Below are 25134 nucleotides of genomic sequence, written 5' to 3'. Positions count from 1 at the left end.
ACTTCTGGCCTCTTCTCCAGAATGAGACACCAGGACTCAGCACTCGGTCACTGAACAATGGTTCCCTTTGCAGCTGCTCACCCTGGAGCAGGTGCGATGCTACTGCTGTTGCTACTTGCTCTCCCCGTCCCATCTCCGCTTCTGTCTTTGTAGCTGCTCACTCCCTGCAACCCACCAGCTCTTCCAGGGCAAGGAAAACCACCTCCCTGAGCAAGCAAAACACACTCATTCCTCAGGGAAACACCACCCTCTCCATAAGGATAAAAGGGATTGTGTTTCCAATTCCTTGGTGGGGAGAGGGATGTGCTCTCAGCCTTCCCATTTGGGTGCAGCCCAGGGAGCATAGAGAGATCTCCTTTCCACTGTTCTCTTTGACTTCAAATCAATGTTATTCCACCCTAGGGAGACTCTCTGCATGTGGTCATTGGCCAACTTCTCCGGTTCTTATGTGGGCATTTATGCTCACATCCACACAGCTTTGCTGCCTTTGGTGAACAACAATCTGTAAAGCATAGAAATGCATTGTTCTCCCTGTTTCATATCCGATGAAATTAAGGGTGCAGCGAGAATAAGCTATTTGCTCAGGGGCACAGTTCATAAGTTTCCAATTCTTCTGACTCTTAGCCAAGTGCTCTCACTGCAGACCAGTAACGACTCAAGAGTGGAAGAAAAGATGAATCAATCACCGTCTTCACTGCCGCCTTTCAAGTGAGTTCTCTTGGTGACGCTTGGCTGTTCTCTTCCGCCTGTGCCCACTCCCTCAGTCCTTAGAAACACTGCTAAGCATATCTTTCCATAAATAAGAAAGGTCACATGGCATTAACACACCCAGTAATTCAGTATGTGCCTTACATAACGCTTTAACATTTTCTTTTCGTGTAATAGAGCATTAAAATTGTCCCCACTTGACCCCAGCTATCCACAGAAAATCGACAGCTTTTTAATTAATGACTTCTGGCTGCTATAGTGTATCTTCTAGCTAATTACCCGAAGTGCTTACCTCGTGCCAACAAGATTGCAGAATTTTGAATATTTTAGGCACCATGTTAAATTTTGCACTTTACAATAATGATGAACCTAAAGTGAATGGCCGATAATTGTATCAAACTGTGGCAAAGTCTACTTCCCTCAAATTAAACAAATACTAGCCCTTGGGACTGCTGTTCTTATGGTAGATGAATTGATTCACTATTATTCTGTTTAGCAACTATGATCAGTTTTATAAATTGTGTGACCCTTCAAGTTAGGTTCATTTACTCATGAAAAAAAACATTTAATGTTTTTTTCAAATGCATTTATGTTTCATTTCTGTCATGGTTAAGACCTTTTAGTAATGAAGAGGCTTCTCTCGCTCTAGATAGGGATTAATAGATAATCCGCTATTTAATTGAGACAGCTTAGCAACATAGTTAAATTCTATATTACAATTCTTTGGTATAAATGTGTCAAATATTACAAGTATTTTTCTGTTGAAAATTCTTTAAGGAAAGGAAAACATACATGTTTTTAACATGAAGGATCCTATAACTGGCTCATACTCCATCAGCATTTCATTAGATTTTTCTAGGGTTTTGTACACGGTTTTACATAATTTACAAATCCCATTGCATCTTCAGATTTCCTGGTTTTCTGCCTTATGGATATATTCTTTAAATCCTACATTTGGCTGAATTATTAGGTTGTGTGCTTTGAACTAGATCTGACTCCCTTCTTGCAGTTAACTTTGAGAAGGGCATCAATAGCCTTTACAGATTTTCAAAATGTGGACCAAATTTAAGCACTTAAATAAAAATTAAAGGCTTTTGCTTTGATTTTAAGTCCTAATAATATCCCCTTATCCTTACGCTAAAGAACATGTGATCCATAAAAAGGAATTTTACAATTTATAAAACCAAATTTTTAAAACACACAGTCGACTTTTATAGGAGAGAAAGCATATGATTATTTCAATAGATAATGAAAAGTTGTTGCTCATATTTGACATCTGATCCTGACTTTTTTTAAAAAAAGAACACAAATAAATTTGTGTAAAATAGGAATATAGAAATGCTCTTTAAGACCCAAAGTGCTTTGGCAAATGAAAAAGAAAAAGACAGTCCAATAGATATATAGGCCAAAGCTATGGATGGACTGTTCACCAAAAAAAATTTTTTTTTAAATGTACAAATTGCCAATGCATTTGTGAAAAGATGCTCAAAAACAAAGAAAAATACAAAAAATAGTCAAAATGTGCAAATTAAAATAATGTGATATGTACTTAATTGATGAAGATAAAAAAGATCAATCATGTACATGTGTGAGGAAAAAATGAACCTTCAGCCAGCACTAGTGGAAATGAAATTGATGTATCCTTCAGTAAGCGCCTTAACCATGTATTTCAACACTAAACATGCAGATTTCCACTCCAACCATTAACCTAAGAGATCACCTTTCACTCTGTTAGTAGGTTGATTGATAAATGGAGAGGCTCCTTACAACATGGTCCTTACTCTTGTGGAGTAAGAAAGACAGAAAGTCAACTAATGTTAAATAATTATAAGCAGAAATCTTTTAAAAAGCAATATTGTGTGCTCACCATATGCTATACCATAGTTTAAGAACTTCAGTGCCTACACCACGTTATGGAGAAGATTCTGTACGATTTCCACTTTTACAGGTGAGAACATGAGGAAGCAAAAGGTTACCTCATTACCTAGTTTTTCAGTGTATCGATGATCTGATGCTCTGTAACAAATTACCCCCCGAAATTAGTGGCTTGACATAATGCACACTTATTCTCTCCTTATGTCCATGGATCTGGAATCCAGGTATGGCTTAGCTGAGTCCTCTGGTTCAAGGTCTCTCCCAGCACTGCAGTTAAGGTGTTGGTCAGGGATGCAGTCATGTCCAGATTCAACCTGGGAAGAGTCTCCCCCCAAGCCCGCTCGTGTGGTGGTTGTGTTGTGTGGCAGGATTCAGGTCCTCACAGACTGCTGGTTGGAGGACAGACTCACAGGAGCCTCTCCATAGGGTAGCTCATGTCCGCCCCCCCCCCCCCCCCCGTGAGGCCACTAGCCTCAGACAGAGAGGGATTGAAAGAGAGGCCAAGTCTTTGGTGACCATAGCTATGTGCAGTATCTGCCCCCCCCTCCGGTGGGTGCTCAGCAATTGAACAATGAATCCCATTTAGGTAAAAACAGAGCAGGTTTTTATATGGGCTTATAAAATATTAGGAAGGGAAAATTATGGGATTGGGGTCTTGAGAAAAAGAGCACATTTACTTTTTTACTGTTTGAATTTTTGACCAAAAATTTTCAGATCCCTAATCTGGGATTCTCATGTTTCGTACCATAAAAAGTAAGCTGGCAGATAGCTTTCATTAATTATTTTTCAAAACCAATCATTCATTTACTGGCTTGTTCATAATTCATCATACATTTGTTAAAATCTTCTGTGAATTTCATGTGAATTAAGTTTTAAAGGATCCGTATTACACGTTTCTAAGTTTGCGTTTTCTACATTTTAACAACTTCTCTATTTCCAAAGAGTGAACAGAATTAGGGATAAGATTGGTTTCGTTCATTCCGTCTCACTTTAGAAAGTAGTCAGTAGCTGATACTGTGGAAAGCAATGTGTTGCAAAAGATTTTATTTATTAGAGAGAGAGAGTGGAGAGAAGGGCAGAGGAAGAGGAAGAAGCAGACGCCCCACTGAGCAGGGAGCCTGGATGAGGAACTCGATCCCAGGACGCTGAGCATGACCTGAGCGGAAGGCAGACACTTAACCAACTGAGCTACCCAGGCACCCTAATGTATTGCAATTATAAAAGAAAAATACCATTATGTCTTTAAATTTTTTCATCCCTAATTTTGAATTCTTTATGAATACGATGAAATTAAATTTTTTCTGCTTAAAATGTTCTGATATTTCATACATCAGATATGTGACACAAAACTAATCCAAATGTTATTATTTGTGTATGCTCTACCCTCCAACACTACAGTTATCTTATAGCCGTGTACTTCTTCCATTCCTTTAAACCAGATGTCAGCCAGATGTGGGGCACAGATGAAATCCTGCCCCCAAGCAGTCTTCCTAAATCGATGTTATTGGAGCTCAGTCACGCTGCTTTGTTTGTGAATTTTCTATGGTTACTCTTGTGCTCCTGTGGCGGAAATACAGAGTTGTAACAGTGTGGCCTGCAGAGCCTAAAATATTTACTATTTGGCCCTTCATGGAAAAAGATTTCCTCCTACTGTCTGAAAATACTGAGAATTTTTATCCATGAGCATGGTGTCATGCTCCATGTATTTTGGTCTTCATTACTTGTTGGCAAGAACTTTTGTAGTTCTCAGTGGGCCAGTCTCACACCTATCTTCTCAAATGAATTTCGAAACATTTCATGTTTTGATGCAAATTCAATTTCCAGTTGCTTGTTTCTAATATACGTATAAGTAAAATTAACTTTGAATTGTGTGTATTGATATATCCCCTGACTTTGCTAAGCTCACTACGGTTCTAGCAACTTTTTGGCGGTTCTTTTTGATTACATGTGATTTAATTATGGGTTTTCTGTAGAAACCTTTGATCAAGTTAGTTCATTCTCTTATTGTTTACTATGAGGTTTTATCAGGATGTTAACTTCTGTAAATTTTTTTTATTTATTCAGTTGGTTATATTTTATTTCTTTTTTGGTCTGTTGATACAGTGAGTTTCATTGACGTAATTTCTGAATTTAAACCAACCTTTCATTCTTGGAGTAAATCTCATTTGGTTGCGATACATTGTTGTGTGTATGTTGATACACCTGATTTGGTAATGTTTGGTTAAGGATTTTTATGTCTGTGTTCATTAGGAATATTGGTCTGTAGTTCTCTTTTCTCATAAGGTTTTCATCTGACTTTGGTATCAAGATGATGCTGGCCTCATAAAACCAGTTGTAAAATGATTTTGCATTTTCTGTAAGTGTTTGTGTAAAAATGTTTTTATTTCTTCTGTAAGTGTTAGGTAATATTTACTAGTGAAGCTGCCAGGGCTTTGGGTGTTATTGATGGAAGGTGTTTAACTATAAACTAATTTGTAGATATAGGACTATTAACTTCATCTACTTTTTCTTGTATGATCTTTGATAATTTGTGTCTTTCAAGAAATATATCTATTTAATCTAAGTTGTTAAATTCATTGGCACCAAGCTATTCCTGATATACTGCTATCATCCTTTTAATTCAAGTAGGGGCTGTAGGGTTGGCCTCTTTCATTATGGTTATTTGTAACTTGTGTCTTCTCTCTTCATCAGTCCAGCTAGAGGTTCACTTGTGATATTTTTTTCGAAGAATTGGCTTTTGGTTTTATCGATTTTCTCTATCATTTTCTGTTTTGTATTTCACTAATTTCAGTTTTCCTCTTTATTATTTTCTTCCTTTCCCTTACTTTGGATTTTCCTTGCCCTTCTTATAATAGCTTCTTAAGGGGGATGCTTAGAGAGCTGATCTGTGATCTCCTTCCTTTTCTAATACAATAATTAAATGCTACAAACTTCCATCTAATTATTGCACCCCACAAATTTTGTTATGCTGTTTTTATATCCTTGTTCAACTCAAAATATATGTATTTTTCTAGTTACTCTGGTAATTTCTTCTTCGACTTATGAGTTATTGAGAAATGTGTGGTTTAATTTTCAAACATTTGGCTGTTTTTCCAGATGTATTTGTGTAATTGGTTTCAATTTAATTTTGCTGTGGAAATAGAACGTAACGTGTATTATTTTTTTCTCATAGCATCGATTGACATTTGTATTATGACTAACAATATCATCTATTTTGGCAAGTGTCAAATGTGTCCTCAAAACCAGTATGTCTTCTGCTATTGGGTGGTGCAGAGTTTTGTAAATGTCAGTTAAATCAAATTGATTAATAGTGGTTTTCAAGTCTTCTGCATTTCAGATCTTATTTCTTCTGCCCCTTTTTTTCTTCTCCTTTTGAGACTCTAATTCTCAATATGAGAACATTTTATATAGTTTCAGAACTCCAGGACAATCCGTTTTGTACTTCTCACTCTTACACTTTTTCTTTAACTTCGGTGATTTTCCATTGACCTAGCTTCAAATTCACCAATTTTTTCCTCTGCTGTGTCTAACTTGCTGATTAGCTTAAGGATTTCTTCATACTAATATTGTGGTTCTTGTATTCATCATTTTGTCTGTTATATATATAGCTTAATAGTTTCAGGATTCTTTCTGAACCCCCACCTATTCATGGATGTTAATCGTAATTACCGTAAAGGCCCTGTCTGAAAGAGCTCCATGCCAAATTCTGTTGATATTTTTTTCTTCGATTCTTTTTTTTGCTTTTTCGTGTGTATCAATATTTTATTGAATGCTGGCCCTGGTGCATAAAAGAGAAGTAGAGTTATACTTATTGCCAGTTCTTTACTTCTTACCTGCTTTTATGCCGAGGTCCTTGAACTCCCATCCTGTGCCAAAGATGGAATTATTTATACAACCACATCTCCTTGCAGGGCTTTTAACTCTTTGCAACTGAGTTTACCAACCTCCTTCAACTTCCTGAATTATTCAAAGAAAAGAATAATTTTGTAGATTAACAACCTCTCTTTTTTGTTGTTAGAATGAAAGTGACATTCTTTTGTGTCTCCCTCTATCCTTAGCCGGAGCGGAACTCAGTATTTTTAGTTCAAGTTTTCATGTGTCCCCTGTAGCAGTTCTGTTTTGATAGAAACCACCTGTCATAGGGATTCTTCTTGTTCTTCTTATTCAGTGTGAAATGTCCCCTTGGTACATTATAAATTTCCCTTGTCCCTTTGGTGGGGCTGAGACCTGGTGCAGAAATGAAAGAAGGGAAGGCACAGCCGCAGTCTCTGTCACTGTGGGCTGAGGGATGCCAATCGGTAAGGGGTCAGTTTGGCACAGAGACCACAGGAGGAAGTGTCTTCCTTCTCCTGTCCCCAGATGTAAAGCCCGAAGTTTCCTGCGTGAGGAGTAGGTGACCGTGCCTGTGCTCAGCTCCCACACGGCATCTGGGGCCCCAGAGACCAGCAGGCCCTCTCTAGAGCACGTGCTTGACTCGTGTCGTGGGCTTTCTCCGGGACGATGCAATTGGTCCTCACCCCTGTGCCTTCTCCCCCAATCCTCAGACTCAGGTCACAAAATAGTGAAGTTCTTTCAGCAGTTCAGGGCTTGGATCCTACCCTCCTAGTCCCACCCAATGCCCCTCACACAGAGGCATGCAACATAGCAGGTTCATCCAAACCATCACCTTCCCAGAACCCTCCCAAGACCATAGTCCTGCTTTTCATTATTTCTAAAAGATTTAGTTCCATAGGGATCTCCCGTGTGAGTCCTATCACATCTATGACCACAGCATATCTCGTCCATGGCATTTTCTCCTTGAATGCAATACTCTGAGGAGAGTGGTGTTTGAATACCGTGCTATCTTAGTGGCATGATCTGACTTATTTATTCAAATAACATTAAACGATATGAACATGCATGTGTTTCTAGACTGGAATATGACTGCGCTTAGAAGGGAAACCTGCAATACTTGTATTCTCTCTGTAGACTTGGGTGTGTGCCGGAAGCAGAGTCTTCCAGTGGGCTGTCCCTGGGGCACTCCTTGTTTACCTTCCTAGGAATTCCCTGGGGACACAAGGCTTCTACTTAGTCTCAGGAGAGACATCCACTCCTGTGCTCCTTCCACAGTGATGTCTTTGAATAATTTATCATCTACTTAACACTCATCAAATTTGGCTTTTTGTGTAGAAACGACCTGTAATGTTTCTTACTCTTTATCCCAGAGTTTGAAATAGTGTCATTTGAAACAAATGTGTTTCTCTCCAAACAGGAATGTCCACATGGGGGGGAGGGAATCCCGTGACAGCCCTCTGGATGTGAAATACCCCTCCCTTCTCTTTACTAGTCTGGGTGAACTCGAGCTCCCTGTCTCCCCATATTTGCTCATGTGGCCTCCTTTCTCTTCTCCTCCAGGTGCTGGGGTTCCCCAGTTCCAACCCATTGCCCTCAATGGCCGAATTCAGGTCCTGAGCAACGGGTCCTTGTTGATCAAGCATGTCGTGGAGGAAGACAGCGGCTACTACCTGTGCAAGGTCAGCAACGATGTGGGCGCGGACGTCAGCAAGTCCATGTACCTCACGGTCAAAAGTAAGGAAGAAGAATGCTTTGTTTTACCTAAATAGGTCTTTCTGTGCTTCAATTTGCCATTGTCTCCGTACACACTTTTTAGAAACAAAACAAAACATTCTAGGTCACACGTAGCTTCGCTACGACTGAGGTTTGAGGTTTTGCTCTTCTGGGAACACAAGTGAAGATGAGGGCGAAACTCCAGCCAGTTGCAACAGCCTGACCGTGTGCCCTGGTATTGGGGGACACATGCTCCTCCCCCTTTGGGCCCCATGGCCACGAGTACAGGCTCTGGGCAACTCAGCAGGGGAGTGGGCCTCTGCCTTTAGCACCCACATTCCTACTCTGTTGATTTTATTGCAGAAGAGCCTAATGCGTGGTCTCATACGTGCTCTTTCAGAGGTCCGTTTCCATGCATTTTATTATTTGCAAGCTGGCTTGGCCATAGGTTGCCTTTTAAAGATTCTTATGAAATCAAGCGACCAAACACCTCATTACCAAAGAAACACAACTATGAGACGGCAACATGTAGCACCATGCCTAGGGTCCATGTTGCTGACCCATTTTATAGGGAGGGCAACATATAATGAAATTATGTTTGTACTTTGGTAACTGAACTACCAAAGAAAGGACATAAAATGGGCCAACTTTCACTGAGTGCTGCTTTTTAACAAATAGTTGTGCAGCTAGTTTACGGCGAATGACTTAGGTGTTTGACCAAGTATATAATTTTCTACTGGATAAATTGTGATTTCTTCCTGACAAGGCTTTGATCAGCCTTTCTCTTTTTTTTTTAATTGTATTATTAAATAGTTTGGAAAGGACCTCTACCATACACTTATTAGGGGGATTGAATTTAAAAGTGAAAGTGCCGTGTGTGTGTGAGAGAGAGAGAGAGAAACAGATATTTAAGCTGGCTGCACAGAGACTGGTCTCCATCCTATTTCACTAAGAATTTATTCTAGTTAGTCCATTATTTCCAATGTAACAATGAAAATATCAAGCAATTTATTTGTTATACTTTCATATCATGAAAAATTACAGTTCTGAAATAGGGGTGCTTTAAAATATGTTTTGTAGATCTCCAATACATAACTTTGACCTCTAAATTTCATGCTCTGGAGGAACTGATTTGCAAGCATCTAAAGACAAATTGTCATATCATCTAAGTCCAAAGTTGAAATGGTAATTAACAAAATAATAAACTGATGAAATATTAAAGAAACCCAAGAGCTGAGGGCCAATGTGAACCAATATTGACCCATGTTTCCCCAGTAAAAGAAATATACTTTGTAATTTGGTTATATTTAATCAAATACATTTGATTTATAAATTTGATTATATTTTATAACTTGGATGTATTTTAAAATCAAAAAATCTTCCCATTCCACAAGTACATCTGTGTGCTCTAATAGATACAAGGCCCTGTGAAGGATGTAAATATATCATCCAGGGGCTTTACCCTCATGAGTAAAAAGAGCTTAGGTTTTGGAAGAGGAGATAACAAGGAAGAATGTAGAGCTTACTAGTATTAATGCAAGGTGGAGAATAATATCATATGTGCTATAGACGTGCCTTTCAGAGAAGGATAGAACTGTCATTTTGAAGGGATTAAGGGGAGCTTCATGGGGAAAAAATGTGTACAAGTGGATGGAATTTAAAAATCCAGAAGCTGATATCCCCCATATTTCCTCTCTCCACACCCTTTGTGCTGGTCGTGACGCATGGGGGAGGACCACAAAGATGTCTCTCTGCCCTTAGTGAACTTTCTTTCTCGTGGAATGATCAGGGTGGGTGTGTACAACGCCTGTCTAGTAGAATGCACTGGAAAAAAGTACAGAACACGGTGCACAGACAAGGGTGTGGTTTATATTTGCATACAGGATCAGAGACTACAGGATGAAAACAGGTGGCATTTAAGTTCAGCCCTAGAGGATGCAGTGGATTTCAACGCTTACAGCACCTGAAGGTAGATACAGGTGCGTGAGGGAGAGGGAACAGAGAGCAGATAGAGGAAATAAAAATTCCCAAGGTGGGGCCCCTGAGTGGCATAGTTGGCGAAGCGTCTGATTCTTGGTCTCAACTCAGGTCTTGATCTCAGGGTTATGAGTTCAAGCTCCGTGTTGGGCTACACACTGGGCACGGAGCCTACTTAAAATACATACATTCATATGTACATGAAAACAAAACTCCCACGGCTGTTTACCTACTGGTAACTCTGTCTGAATGTTGTACCCCATACATGGAGGAAGTTAGACAGGTAAACGTTTAAAGGGAGCATCAAAGGGAAATGGTTCTTAGAGTTGGCCAATTTTAGATTCTCTCAAACCATACTGTCTATTAGCAGAGAGGTGCATTTATGTAATAGTTAATTTTACCAGTTTTTAATAACACTTGGTGCTTTTGTAAATTAGTTCAGCCTCAGGTGCTTGGTATTTTTAACCTTTTAACCCTTTAAAATCATAATATTTAATTCTGAAAAGTAAAAAAAAATGATTTAAGAAAGAGATATACACACAAAGACAGGAGATATACAGATATACAGTAAATAGGTGTGTTTCTCAAATGATACCGTGAAAACAACAATAACAACAGCAAACAGGGAGATGACTTTGCTTTTTGTGTGCGTATTTGAGCAGACTATTAAGTGGATTAGCACGGATGCGTGGCGGCAGCTCACGTAGCAGCAGGACATCTGCTGCCTGGTGTACAGCTGCTTCACTAAGAAAATAGGGAGGACGTTGGAGCACAGAGCACAGCCTGCTGATTTCATGTCCCTGTGAGGGGAACAGGATTATACCTGGCACCGCAGCAAGGCAGGTTCTGGGCCCTTCTTATCTGACATTAACCAGACTTCCATCAGGGGCGATCTTTAATGTTTTGTTATTACTTCTATAGATGAGAGAAAGAATGTGCTAAAACGCCGACCGCATCCCCCCGCGCATGCCCGTACAGTGTGCACCCACCAAACCCAGGTAGAATCAAGAAGAGAAGGAATCGTCATCCCATTATCTTTTATTTTAATCTCTTTTTTTGAGAGACAGAGAGAGCATGCACACGAGTGGGGGGGGGCAGAGGGAGACAGAGAGAGAATCTCAAGCAGACTCCCTGCTGAGCACAGAGCCTGATGCAGGACTAGATCTCACAATCCTGAGATCATGACCTGAGCTGAAATCAAGAGTCAGATGCTCAACTGACTGAGCCAGCCAGGCATCCTTTATTTTAATCTTGTAATACGGCCCTAAAAATGGCACGCACACACACGCATGCACACGCACACACACACACACACTGCATTCCATACAGACACAGAAAAACCATCCCAAATGAACTACAACTACCCATCCAAACTGTAGCAGGACAGGAATGAGAGCCTAACAGGGACACCACTATCCAACCCCTGGGAAAACCATTGCCTGGGATCCCTAAAGAAGGGACAAAGTTTCCTTCCCCTTTTCCCCAAACAGTTAACTACAATCTTTTAGACACTAAAGAATTTCTCAGTATTGTTGGAATTTATTACATAAAACTGGTAGCTAGTCTACCCTGCGGTGGTACTCACTATTTTGACTACCTTCAAGCAGTAGCCCCTAAATGAAAACCCTGTTGTGGAAAAACAGGGAACCCTACGTTCTGGGTCAAAATTACTGAAGTCCTCAAAGACTGTGTGAGGTGGACGTGGAGGGGTGAAGCACGGTGTAATCAATAGGGAGCCCAGGGTCAGGTGGAGACACCTCTGGCATTGCACCCAAAGCAGTCTGCTGCTTCTTCTGGTTCTCCTCTTCTCATTAGTGATCTTGGACAAATTGCTTTACTTCTCTGAGCCTGTAAAATAGGAAGAATCACACCATCCCCGGGGGGTTGTTATGAAAATTAAATGGGATAACATCTGTAAAGATATACCATAACACAGAAAGCACTCAGCACATGTATTCCAGCACATGCAAATAGTAGGTGATCCTGTTGTTTGGAGAGAAAGAGAAAACATAGACACCAATGGTGGTGTGTGCTGGGACATTTCCAGAAAATCACTCTGAAGAAGAAAATTATAAGGTCATAGGCTAGGAAGAAGGAAGAGGAAAGATGACTTCCAAGATCCAGGGGAAGGTATATTCACTGTCCATGTGATGCTGATCCGTGGGAGGGGCGACTTTGGAAACTCTGATGTCGTTAAGGGCTTTGGCAGAAAAGACAGAGGGACCAGGCTCTACCTTCTGGTGACAATGCCGCAGCCCTCGCTGACAGGATTCAGGCACACGGGCCTTTCACTGCATGTGCACCCATCAGTTCAAGTCAGCTCTGGTCAGTCTCCAGGAGCCTGACCATTTCTGGACAGACCTGGGTGATGTGATGGGACCTCAGGACACCCAAGTCCTGCCATTGCCAGGGAGGAGATGTTGGAGATGGCGTTCACTAATCTGCCCCCACCTCCGAGAATCCATATCTACCCCTGGATATTCCATTCAATCTCTGTGACTTTCTGCTTTCACACTCTGTCCCTGAGACCCACAGATCTTTACCGTACACCTAGTTACCTAAGTAAAAATCTCCTCTAGTCCTGGCGATTACTCTGTGAGACGCCTAGAAGGGAGGAGCGTGGCCCCAAGCTGCCCTTCCATGAAGTTGTGATGGCCTTAACCAGTGCCACAGAATGCTTCCTGGTCTCCTCATGGTCACACTGACAGGACGCCCTTTCCTCTGAGAACAAGATGAAGGCTTGTTTTGTCTGTTTTGTTCTTACAGAGGAAGGGGAAGGAGAGTTTGAATATGTAGCATTAGTAAATTGAAATGTTTTTGTTCCCTAAACTGCCAAGATAGCGGAGTGGGTCTTAGTGCAATGTTGTTTTCCCTGATATTTTAATTCAGGAGCTTCTAAATCAAGCTTTGACTCATGGGCTCCTGTAGGCTGTGGCTGATCCCATGAGGGTTCTGGGACCCCTCGATATCATGTGCAAAAATATGTTTTTTTCTGAGAGGAAACACTGGTCTTCCTGATATCCTCAGAGGGATCCATGATGCAAAGAAGGTCAAGAACTGCTGTTCTGGAAAATCGCACCCTGGATGGTCTTGTGTATTTTCCTTGCAGCCCCTCTCAGAGCACTGGACCGGAAGCAACGAGGCTCAGACGAGAGGTTATAAGGGGCTAAGGAGGAGTCAGCAACCATAAGTCAGGCAGCAGACTGGCTTCTATTGAAAACTAGGTTTTGATAATTGCACGACCTTGGCTTCACGACCACACTTACTGAGGCCTTACGTCATACGTGATGTAAATGAATGAGAGTGATGTTAACTCTGGTTGCCAGTCAGGCTCCAGACTCACCCTGCGAGGGCTCCACCCCTTCCGAGCTGCATTACCGGGGACAATCTCTCACCAGGCCTCTGTAGACCAGAAACAGCAATCATACCTCTCTCGTGGGATTGTTGTAAGACTGACATGGGCCGTGACTGAAGCGCTCAGCATAATTCCTGACTTCCGGTTGATGCAGAGCAATGGCGGCCACTGTTGTGGTTGATGTTAATACTGTTGTTACAGTTATCATCCTCGTTCCTGCATTCCCGTCTATGACGCCCCCCACCAAACAAGACAAATTAGGGCTGTGATAGAATATGAGGTGTCCCTGATTCAAAAACACCAGTTGACACATTTTCATGACTTTAGTGTCCACCAGCCCCCACTCCAATTTATCCCACATGTATGCCCACACTCCTGTCCCTCACCCTTCCCCTCTGAAGCACAGCTGTCAAACATATCTGCAGTTTTCATGGGAATGTTTGCGTGCAGAAACTGAAGATGGGAAGAAGAAAGGGAAAGTAAGAATGGAAACGTGGGGGGATGGGCAACTGTCAGCCCGTAGAAGACCCTCCATGCCTGTAATGCCAATGGTGGGTGGTGGCTCCTTCCAGGTAGAGTGTCTTGTATTCCACCTAAGCATTTGCAGTTCACTTCTTAAATGAGCCTGATATTCTACCAGCTGAAGATTCTTTGGGGTTAACAAGGAATTTGTAAAATGGGAAGACAAACTAAGCGGCTGTAATTTGTTGCCAACTCCGGTTTCAGTCTCCCTCGTCTCATCTCTCAGGGTTAAGTGTTGCATTTTGTGCCCCCAAAATTCATATATTGAAGTCCTGACCCTCAGTGTCTTAGAATGTGACCTTATTTAGAAAGAGGGTGCTTGCGGATGAAATTAGTTTAGATGAGATTTTATTGAAGTAAAGTGGCCTTTAGTGTGACTCATGTCCTTATAAAAAGGGGAAATCTGGACACAGACACAGAGGGAACATGGTCATGTGGAGACAGGCAGAGACCAGAGTGATGCTGCCACAGGTGAAGGGAAGCTAGAAGAGGCAAGGAAGTTCACTCTCCTAGAGTCTTCAGAGGAAGAACAGCCCTACCAACACCTTGAGTTCAGACTTCGGGCCTCCCAAACTCTGATAGAATATATCTCTGTTGTTTTAAGCCACGCAGTTAGTGGTGCTTTGTTATGGCAGGCCTAGAACACTAGCGCACTCAGTGATAACAGAGATCTTTCGGGGAGTCTTGTGTTTGAGGGGAGCTCACGCTCACTACACTGGCTGCAGCTGGTGGATCCTCATCTGTCTAAACCAGTGGATGTGAACTCTGGCCTGAAGAACTCATGAGCAGCCTATTCCCTTTGAAGGTAATTGGTTTCAGGATGGGCATGATACCCAGTTTTGGCTGATGAACGGTGAGAAGAGATCTTCTGGAGAAGATTTCCATATTCGTAATAGGTGACTCTGCAAGAGAGGCTCATTTCTTCTCATTCTTGACCCTATCTGGAGGTGGCACCTTGAACTGAGGCAGCCATTTTGGTATTGTCCTGAGGATAAAACCGATACATAGAGGAAGGTAGAGCCAAGAAAACTGGAAAAGTGGATTTTTGCTGCTAATGTACCGTATCTGGAATCCCCCACCTCTGAATTCATAGTTGAATGAGAAGACCAATTACTTGGTTGCCTTTCTGTCTAAACAGTGTGGGTCAGGGTTTCTCATTTGCCGTTGGAGACATCCCAGCGAAATGGATAAGGGACAGTATCATCAGCAACTCCTGGGAATTAATTCAGCCTGAAATAAACACCTCTGAGGAACTGAGGAGCCTTCTTTGATTAGAGGAACTATTATAGGGATTCATAAAGCATAATCCTTTAGGTTGGGGTAGAACAGGTCTGGGGGAGGAATGGCATTTGAGGATCAGTGACTATGTGCAAGCCTGGGGAACATCTGGGGTCCCAGAGCCAGGAGGCCAGTGCCCAGTGGAGGGAGAATGACAAATACAAATAGCATTTTTAAAAATGTTTCTTGGGACGGTTGGCACTGCTCCAAGGAAAAGAAAGTATATTTTTCTCTTTTCCTTACTTGCTTCTTCCTCCTCCTTCTTTTTGGAGGCTCCCTTCTACCCAGCAGCTGAAAAGTTATTTTTGCCTTTTTGGGGTAATCTTGGCTATTTCGGGGTTTCTCGGTTGATTTAAGATCCTTCCTCCCCCATGGCCTTCTGTGGGTGCTGGCATCAGTGGCATCAGTGCTCTGAGTCTTCAGTTAGCTGTCACCCTCCACACTGGCCCCCACTGAGATGATTGCATTCCCATCTGGTCCCTGGCCATGGGGTCACTGCCTAGCTGCCCCCTTTGGTCTTCTGGCTGCCCCTTGTCATATCTGTCCACTCGGCCAGTCAACAGTACCCACTGAGCTCCTGCTAGCATCCAGGACTGTTCTAGATACTGCATACTGGGTGAACAAGACAGAACTAGTTTACCGTCGTGGTGTATACATTTCCATGGAGATAATGGCAGGCATGTAGGTATGCAACATAATGCCCAGCAGAGAACAGAACAAAGGGAGGAAATAAGGTGTGTGTATGCTTGAAGAGAGCATTCCAGGCAAATGGAATAGCAAGTGCAAAGGCTCGAGGTAGAAACTGGTCACGTTTGAGGACCCAAGCAGGCCTATGTGTTTGGAGCGCAGGGTACACAATGAAGCCAAGAGAGTTAGGCAGGGGCTAGCTCCATAGTCAGACTTTGAACTTTATTTCAATGATGATGAGACACCATGGGAAGATTTTGAACAGAGGAAAAGTATTACAACAACAATAACTGCAGTTTATGATAAACATGACTATTGTCTGATTCTGACACTCAAAAGTCTCTTTTTTGTGTCTGACTTAAGGGGAGGGGCGCAGGGAGGCAAGAGAGCCAGCCAGCAGAGCAAGTGGTGGTCTTGCAGCAGCCCCAGGGCACTGGGTGGATTGTGTCTGCCCCTGGGGCTCAGAGATTTGCTTAGATTCTGCTTCTCATGGCCTATAATTTGAAAGGCTGCCTGTTAGAAACCCAGAAGGATCCCTCCAGCCCCCACGCTGAGCTGGTGGAGTCCAGTGCTCCTTGATGGGACCCTCCTGCTATGCTCCATCTCCACCGCCACCACCACCCATTTCCCCAGTGCGCTAATCTCTGCAGTCCTTCCAGGAATGCCATTTGGTTTTTGGTTTACTATGCTCTCCTGGCTTCCACTTGGCCTTTCCTATTATAATAGCCCTCACTCAACAGTTTGAGAACCATGTGGGCATTCTGCTCCTATCGACTGTGATGTTCTGGAACTGGGGAAATAACCACAGGATGGATTTGAAGACTCACTAGGTCCACTGTAAATGGAACCTAAGACAATATGCATTGCCCCTTGGCCTGTAGAAGCCCCTGATTGGAGGACCAGGGTAATGTTTTGGTTCTCTAAGAATTAGTGTCAATTCAGGGTTACCACCCCTACACTTGATAGGTCCTTTTTCTCTGGCCACTTTTAGGATTTTCTTTCTCATGGGATTTCAGAGTTTGGGATGTACCTATATGCTGTTTCCTTTGTATTTATGTTGATTTGGGTTGAGGAATTGCTTTAAACCTGAGATCTTTAAATCTGGACTTTTAAACCTGAGAAGGTTTCATCCATTATTTTTTCACTTGATTTTCTGTTGTTATTTTATTCTCTCTAGGACACACATGTTAGTCCACTTGGTATTGGCCCAGGACTAAGATTTCTGATACTTACATCATTTTTCTTCAGTCTTTTCCCTCTGTCATCACATTGCTTAGTTTTTTGTTTTTTTTTTAAAGATTTATTTATTTATTTGGGAGGGTGTGGAGGAAGGACAGAGGGAGAGGGGGAGAGAGAGAATCTTAGACTCCATGCTGAGCCTGATGCAGGACTCAATCTCATGACCCTGAGATCATGACCTGAGCTGAAACCAAGAGTTGGGTGCTTAACTGACTGTATCACCCAGGTGCCCCCAGATTGCCTGTTTTTAAATCTATTTCACCATTACTGACTCTTTCTCCAGCTGTCTCCAGTGTGTATGAAGTCCATGCACTGAAGTTCTCATTTTAGTTAGTGTGCTCTTCAGTTCTAGGATTTTATTTAGTTCCTTTTATATATTTCTTTGCTGAATTTCTAATTTGTCTAATTTCAGAACCCAGACTCTTATTTCTCCCCACAGGATTTTGAAGACCATATGCTATTTTATATATATTTTTTCACCTCCCCCTATTATTTGTATGGTCAAAGCCATTGCTTAGGTCTTTCATTCATTTAACAAACATTTGCTGAGTTCCTGCCATGTGCCAGGGAGTCAGTCAGGCATCGGAGCTGGATTCCCAAACCTCTGCACCCCCACGTCCTTTCTGTGGAAGTCCTGCAGCCATAGCACACCAGCCACACAGGCAGTGGGACACGTTGGGTTTATTCTTGACATAAGGGAGAACACACACCATGGGGTGCCAGTGGGGTGTCTCCATAAGAAGGTGCTGGAAAGGATGTATTATATGGCTGGGTCTGTATTAGGTGATTTGGGTGAAGGATCAGGAAAGCTGAGCTTGGCTCTAGATTGGATGCTGTCAGGAATGGGGGCAGTTTCTTGATCAGGCATCTTAATGAATCTTAAATGCAAGGGGGGGAGGGATGGAGCCAGGCTAAAGCTTAGTAAAGATCTGCAGAGACTGTGGACTCTGGAAAACAAACTGAGGGCTTCAGAGGGGAGGGGGGTGGGGGACTGGGATAGGCCGGTGATGGGTATTAAGGAGGGCAAGTATTGCATGGTGCATTGGGTGTTATATGCAAATAATGAATCATGGAACATTACATCAAAAACTAAGGATATACTGTATGGTGACTAACATAACATAATAAAAAATTATTATTAAAAATAAGATCTGCAACTACTCACAGTAGTCAGGACAGTGGATGTTTAGTCACGTTGTGGTTTATTTGGACAACATTCATGCTATTGCCTGTGTTCAGACATGATGGAGTGGGTGTGTTTTATCTCGATCCGTCTCAACCACAGAGCGATCTGGTCTGATGCCGGTATTTTGTGAAATTGTTTACTCTCAACAAGAGAGCACCCAGGCCCACCTGGGAGTTCCCAGCCAGCTCCTGGACGTCAGGGGCTACTTTTCTGTCCTTCAAAGCTCTTAATCATTGCTATCGCTTCATTAGTTTTAATGCAATTCATCTCAAAAAGGACACAGAAGCTAATGGATAGTTTTGCTTAGGCACGCCTAAAGAAAAGCAGCTACAGAGAAATGTCCTCAAGGGCCACAGGCCAGGGTTTTGTTGCAAGCTCAGCAGCAGCAAGGTCAGGAATCATCTGGTCTGCCATGGACCTTGTGAACATGTGCATGGAAATAAGCTTGCAGAAAGGCGAGGCTTGGAGATTTCCTCTGATAATTTTTTCTATGTAGAATATGGTGCCTGGGCTGTGAGGCTCACTTTTCTCTTGGGGACTCCAGGTTTGACCCTCTGCAGGGACAATCTGAACTACTCATGTTAGGACACATCCAAAGGCAACAGCTGCGGAGAAGAGCTTGCTGATGAACGTGTGTAATGCCATGGTAGGTCATGGTGGGATGTCCATGGCCACCAGGGCTGTGACCAGCCATCTGCTCTATGCAGTTCCAGCTAAGGCTGCAGCAGAAACAAGGAGCCAGGTTGGCAGTGGGCCTTCAGATATACTGTTTCCCCACCTATTCATTTAAATCCCCACATGCTTCGCCACCTGCTCAAGCGAGGCATTCACATGTGAGCGTCTGCCTACTTAGCTGCCGACTTTAAGGCCATTACAGAGGAGGAAACACACAGGCCACAAAGAACCTCCTCATCAGAAGAGGTCCCCCGATCGTTAGCTGATTCTGGGCCCCAGAGTGTGACTGTAATTGTCAGAGTTGCGTATTACACACCAAAGGACCGTACATGATGTTATACACGTGGCAGATGCATGGGTTGAGAACAGCTGTCTCCATACTCTTGTTCTCCCTAAAGAGAAGTATAAGATAAATGGTATCCATCTGATTCTAATTTTAGTTTTCTCTCTAAGGAAATGGAGGGTCCAGAGGCCCCACTTAGGGGCCAGAGGCACCACTTTTTGCTGGCGTGACATGATTCTCATCACTGAGAGGTACTGTGGGATCTGGTCTGTACTGAGAAGTTCCCATCTTGCTTCCTGCTTCTTATTACTTAGCTTCTGTATTTGCTCAGAGTGGAGTCTTTACTGAATAGGAAAGAAGTTGTGTGCATTCCAAGAAGGCACAGCCAGTGCAAAGGCCCTGAGGCAGGAGAAAATGTGCTGTGTCCCTTCAGTGATGCTGCCAGCAGAAAGAACAGAGTTCAAGGAAGTGGGGACAAAGTCCTTCCAGAGCAGCACAGATGTGGCACTCAGTCTGGGCTAATGGCACAGCCTCTTCTGTTTTTTCTCCTAGCGGGTGCCTCTGTATGTGTCAGCTTCTCCTTTAAAAAAAATGAAAACACACAACATATGTTGGTTGATTTGCTTTTTTTAGTTGATAACATATCCTAGTGGTCTTTCTAGATAAATACACAGCTCCTGCTTATTCTTTCTAATGGTACATCATGTTTCACTGTGTGCATTGGATTATCTCTTAGTGGACATTCAGCATGGAAACAATTTCTTGGGTTCATGTCCTTTGAGAATAGCCTCCTCCAGGCCCTGGGTCATAGGTTCTCCCCACTGCTTACAGTGCAAAGCATGCAGGACAGAGGGAGCCGGAGAGCAGAGGCCAGACCACAGAAGACCCTGACGGGGGAGTTCAGAATATAGGTTTTTTAGGTTTTCCTCCCTTCTGCACATTCTGTATGCTGTTGAGTGCTACTGGAGAACAGTATTTTTCCCCAGAGAGGCAGCACAAGTGCCTCGTCTTCTCTGGCTCCTTTATAGATTTGATACAGAACGGGCCCTTGCTGAGAAATGGAAACAGAGTCAAGTCAGGAAGCACCTCGCATTCTGAGGCTTTAGCCATTCGTTCTGAACGGGAGAGAGGAGAGAAAGACACTTGTCGGTAAAGCCTACCGATCAGCACCAAGGGAAGGGCGTGTCCCTCTGGAAGAGGAGAACCAGGCATCCTCTGACCCTAAATTGCACTAGTGAGTACACAGTTCCCTGCTTTTGTCACTGTCATCACACCGTGCTGCCAGTTCTGTGTGGCCTTGGCCATGTCGGCAACATGCATGATCATTAAGAAAATGAATGCTTCCTGAGTCGTCCCCCGGATTATTTTCCGACACTTCCTGTGAACCTGCCATTCTCACGTGCCATTGGAAACTCATTCCTGCAGCTGTAGAAACTGGTGTAATAATTACCTCACCGGGTGTCAGTGCTCATGCGTTAGGGTTACCTAAGTGATCCCTTCTTCTCATGCAGTCCCACCCCTGCAGGAGAGGCAGGGGCCAGGCGGTGGGTTGGGCACGAGTGTGTGCGTGCACGTGCATACAGCAAATGCATACATGGATATAGACATTGTACACACCTACACACAGCAGTTACCTTTGTTTTCGTCCCTCTCTTATCCGCTCATCATTCGACCTAAGATGCACTGAGTTAACATCATAGTGTGACATTTACGGAATAGCGAAGAAAAGAGCGGACATCCCCCAGGGTCTTTGCATCCTCTTCTAGGGGAGGCATTAGTGTTTTTGGTCTTATACGGGATAGACGCATCTTGTTAGGTGAAAGTATGACCTTGCTGTCACCTTTATTTGGAGATGAAGTGCAGTTTAAGGAGATGTGTGTGGATGCCATTGACAAGGGGTAGACTGACGATCGTTACATGTCAGTTTGGCTGGGCCATGGTGCCCCGTCGTGTGGTCAAACACCAGGCTAGATGTGGCTGTGAGGGTATTTCTTAGATGTGATTAACACTGAAATCCATAGTATTTGAGTAAAACAGATCTCCCTCCGTAGTGTGAGTAGGCCTCGCCCAACCCATTGAAAACCTTCAGAGGAAAAGCCTGAGTTTTCTGCAGGAAGAAGGGAGTCTGCCTCCAGGCTGCCTTCAGACTTGAGCTGGCCTGCAGGTTCTGGACTTCTAGTCCCCACGATTGCAGGAGCCTGCTCCTATCTTAAATCTGTCTCTCCGTATGTCTCTCCCATCAGTTCTGCTTCTCTGGAGGACCTTGACTGATGCAGACTTTGGAGCAGGAGGCCCGGCTGCTCAGGCAGGCTCGCATTTCTGCACACATGCCTTGCAGCGCTCACAACCTAAACATCTCCCTCCACAAATCATGCATTTTAACATGCCATGGACATTCCGCATTGTTTACTAAGAGTTGGAACTGAGAATGTTCTCTCTATAAATACTCAGGGTCTGCTGCCTTTTAATTTGGGAATACCCAGGTTTAAATCTAAAGTCAGAAATATCTATTGGATGCCTACTGTCTTTTTTTCTCTCTGGCCGCCAGGACAAATTACCAAAAACTTAGCAACTCAAAAGAAAAAAAAAACTACCCATTGATTATCTCAGGGTTTGCAGGTTTAGAAATCTGGTGGGCTCAGCTGTGGTCTCTGCTTTACATTTCACAGAGACCAAAATGAAGCTGTCAGGTGTCGGGGTGCACTGCCTCCTGGAGGCTCTGGGGCAGAAGCTGCTTCCCTGCTCGCTCAGGCTCTTGGCAGACGTGGATCTGATGTCCTTGTTTCTGTTGGCTGTCACTTGGGATCACCCTTAGCCCCTAGAAACCTCTTCGGGTCCCTTGCACAGAATCACTTGCGTCTCATAGCTGGTAAGGGTGGGTTGAGTCCTTCTCACACTTCAAAACTCCCTGACTGTCCTTTGACCTCATTCCTCGTGCCTCTTCTGTGGCCGCATCTAATTAACTGACTCTTCCTCTTTCCTCTTCCACTTTTAAGGGCCAGGGCCCCAGGGCCCATCTGATTACATTGGAACCACCCGGATAATTCAGAATCATCTATTTTAAGGTCAGGTGATTAGCAACCTTAATTACACCTGCAAAGGATCTTTGGCCATGAAGCGTAACATACGTGCTCCAGAGATTAGGGTGTGGACATCTTTGGGGCACCACTATTCTGCCTCTTGCACCTGCTGTGAGCTAGGACTTTGAATGTCCCTGCCCTTGTGGCCCTGAGAGACCCATTGGAGAAAAGAGCTGAATGCCAATGACCGATTTGTCTAACACCACCGCAGACCAAAACAGCAAGGTGCAGAGTAGCAGCTGGCTTCAAAAATCACACAGCAGAAGCCAAGTTATTGCTACCTGACCCATAATACCCAGCACACCACATTGTACACGGTAGGTGTTCAGTGGTTGAATGAATGGGTGGATAGAAAGGAATATGGACCAAAAAGCTCAATCTTCGGGAATCATCTGCTTAGCATGATTTAACGTCTTTTATTGACAAGTCCATTCCTTAATTATATGTTGAATATGCTGTCTATACTCTGCTCTGTGCAGCGCCCTACAGATGTGATGGTGAATAAACCAGGGCACCTTCACCTCGTGCGGGTTTTGGCTTGGCACTGATAATTCAACCAGATGAATACACGTGTCGTTAAAAGCAAGGATAGTGGCACGAGGGAAATTCACTAAATTCACTCCGTACATGCCACGCACATCATAAGCGAGGAGACTCTGAGGAAGTTGGCTTTTATTTTTATTTTGTTTTTTTTAAGATTTTATTTATTTATTTGACAGAGATAGAGACAGCCAGCGAGAGAGGGAACACAGGCAGGGGGAATGGGAGAGGAAGAAGCAGGCTCATAGCGGAGGAGCCTGATGTGGGGCTCGATCCCATAACGCCGGGATCACGCCCTGAGCCAAAGGCAGACGCTTAACCGCTGTGCCACCCAGGCACCCCAGGAAGTTGGCTTTTAAATGGAAGGTGAAAAAACAAAGACAGTGTGTCATAGGGTGGCTTTCAGGGGAAATAGACCCTGAGGTGGGGACTTGGGGACAGGAAGCTGGTGGGGGAGTGCTCGAGATCAGCACCAATTAGCAGCCATCTAGGAGGGAGGGCAGGAAGGAGCAGGAGCAGAGGGAGAAGTTGGGGTGTGGGTGCAAGCAGGGCCTCAGCACACGGTGCCACACGGTGCTCTGAAGCTGGGCTGGTCCTCCAGAGTTGTCTTGAGCTGGGGCTGGAGGCCTGGGATTTACGCCAGTCACCTTGATCCTCAGATCCCTTGGAGGTAGGTATGATGTATGCCTTTGGTAGTTAGAAAGCCTTGTGATTATAATAATCAAATGCATTTAATATTGCTGGCTGCATATTATAGTCACGTGCACACTGAAAAGTCCGGTCCTGATGGTGGGACGTGGGGGAAGTATAGTGAACCAGTGTTCATTTTCTGCCACCACGGTCTTCAGCTGGGTTCTGTTAAAGCTCCTGTGACAACTTCTTGGACAGGTCCCAGAGCTTTCTACTGACTCCTTTGTGCAGTAATGGCTGGTCAGGTTTAAACTATGACATTCATCCCTCCCCCTGGCTGGAGCGTCTGGTCTTTTGTTCGGAGGGGGGGATTATAGGAGGAGATAGTGAGGGACAAAGGAGCCTTTATTACCTTAGCTATGGTGATTTCTCTAATACCTGATGACCATCAAAACCTGTAGCCTACATTCCAACCCCTTTCTCTGACACCAGCTGGGTGTCCTGCAATTAAATTCAACACTAATGCTAACTACCCGCAGTTAGCATCTGAACCCAGAAATTAAAGGGCTCAGTTCCTCAGGACTGTCCTAACTTCAGATACCAGCACTAAGTGGAGTCCCCAGGCCACCTACTTCTGCATGGCCATCCATGAATTAGGGATTTCCCATGACTGACCCCCTCGGTTTTGAGAGTTCTCTGAAATGACTCACAGAACTCACAAAAGAACTATGCTTAAAGATTAATGTTTTATTAAAAAGGATAGGAATGACCAGCCAGGAGAATGGGTACATGGGCAAGATTGGGAGTAGTCCTGAGTACAGGAGTTTCTGTCCCTATAGAGTTGAGGCGTATTTCACCCCAGGACACTGATATGTTCAAAACCAGGAAGTTCTCCAAGCCTTGCTGTTCGGGTTATTACGGAAGTTTCATTGTTGAAGCATGATTGATTAGATAATGATGGACTCAATCTCGAGTGCCCTCCTTTCCACAGAGGGCAGGGCGTGGGACTGAAAATTCCAACCCTCTAATCACACGCTCTGTCCTTGTGGCATGCCCAGGCCCTACTTCAAGCTACCTGAAGTTTATTAGCATAAACTCACGTATGGCAGAAGAGGGCAGAAAGTAGCTACTGGGGAGCATGAATTTCATTCTCCCACTGGTTTGGCACTCCCAGCCACTATGAGTTTCTCTAGTAGACTCCTTCACTTGCATTTGGGTGGGGGACAAGTGACACAAGCCTTAGCACTCTCTCATAACTTGGGACAATTTCCTTTTCCTTCTCTATGTCCCCCATAGAATGTTTTCTGCACTAGAAAGGAATGGGGTCCAGTGTAATGGTTGTAAGTAGCAAAGTTTAGTAAGTCCTTAATGGGAATCTGGTCTTGGTATTCTTTTGAAAATTGAAGGATAGGACACCTTGATCTTCAGTCTTGAGTCATAGAAATGAAAGCAGGTAATAGCAGAAGTCCTTCTCAGCACCCACTGGTATGTTCTTGGCCACCTAGCTAGCCCTTTTAAGTAAAAATATTTTTTCCAATTATAATAATTACAC

At 43.6% G+C, this 25134-nt stretch overlaps 1 protein-coding gene across 1 annotated transcript in view; it reads left to right on the top strand.

Moving 5' to 3' along the window:
* DSCAM (DS cell adhesion molecule) overlaps positions 1 to 25134 on the top strand; it is a 597611-nt gene that overhangs the window by 369122 nt on the left and 203355 nt on the right. Inside the window, 1 exon segment of the mRNA XM_048215087.2 lies at positions 7978 to 8151. Within this exon segment, the coding sequence (XP_048071044.2) occupies positions 7978 to 8151 (174 nt within the window).

This window comes from Ursus arctos, unplaced genomic scaffold, assembly GCF_023065955.2.
Source record: "Ursus arctos isolate Adak ecotype North America unplaced genomic scaffold, UrsArc2.0 scaffold_4, whole genome shotgun sequence".
Classification (NCBI taxonomy): domain Eukaryota; kingdom Metazoa; phylum Chordata; class Mammalia; order Carnivora; family Ursidae; genus Ursus; species Ursus arctos.
The sequence above is the reverse complement of the archived record's forward strand: the minus strand, read 5'-3'. Positions and strand labels throughout refer to the sequence as shown.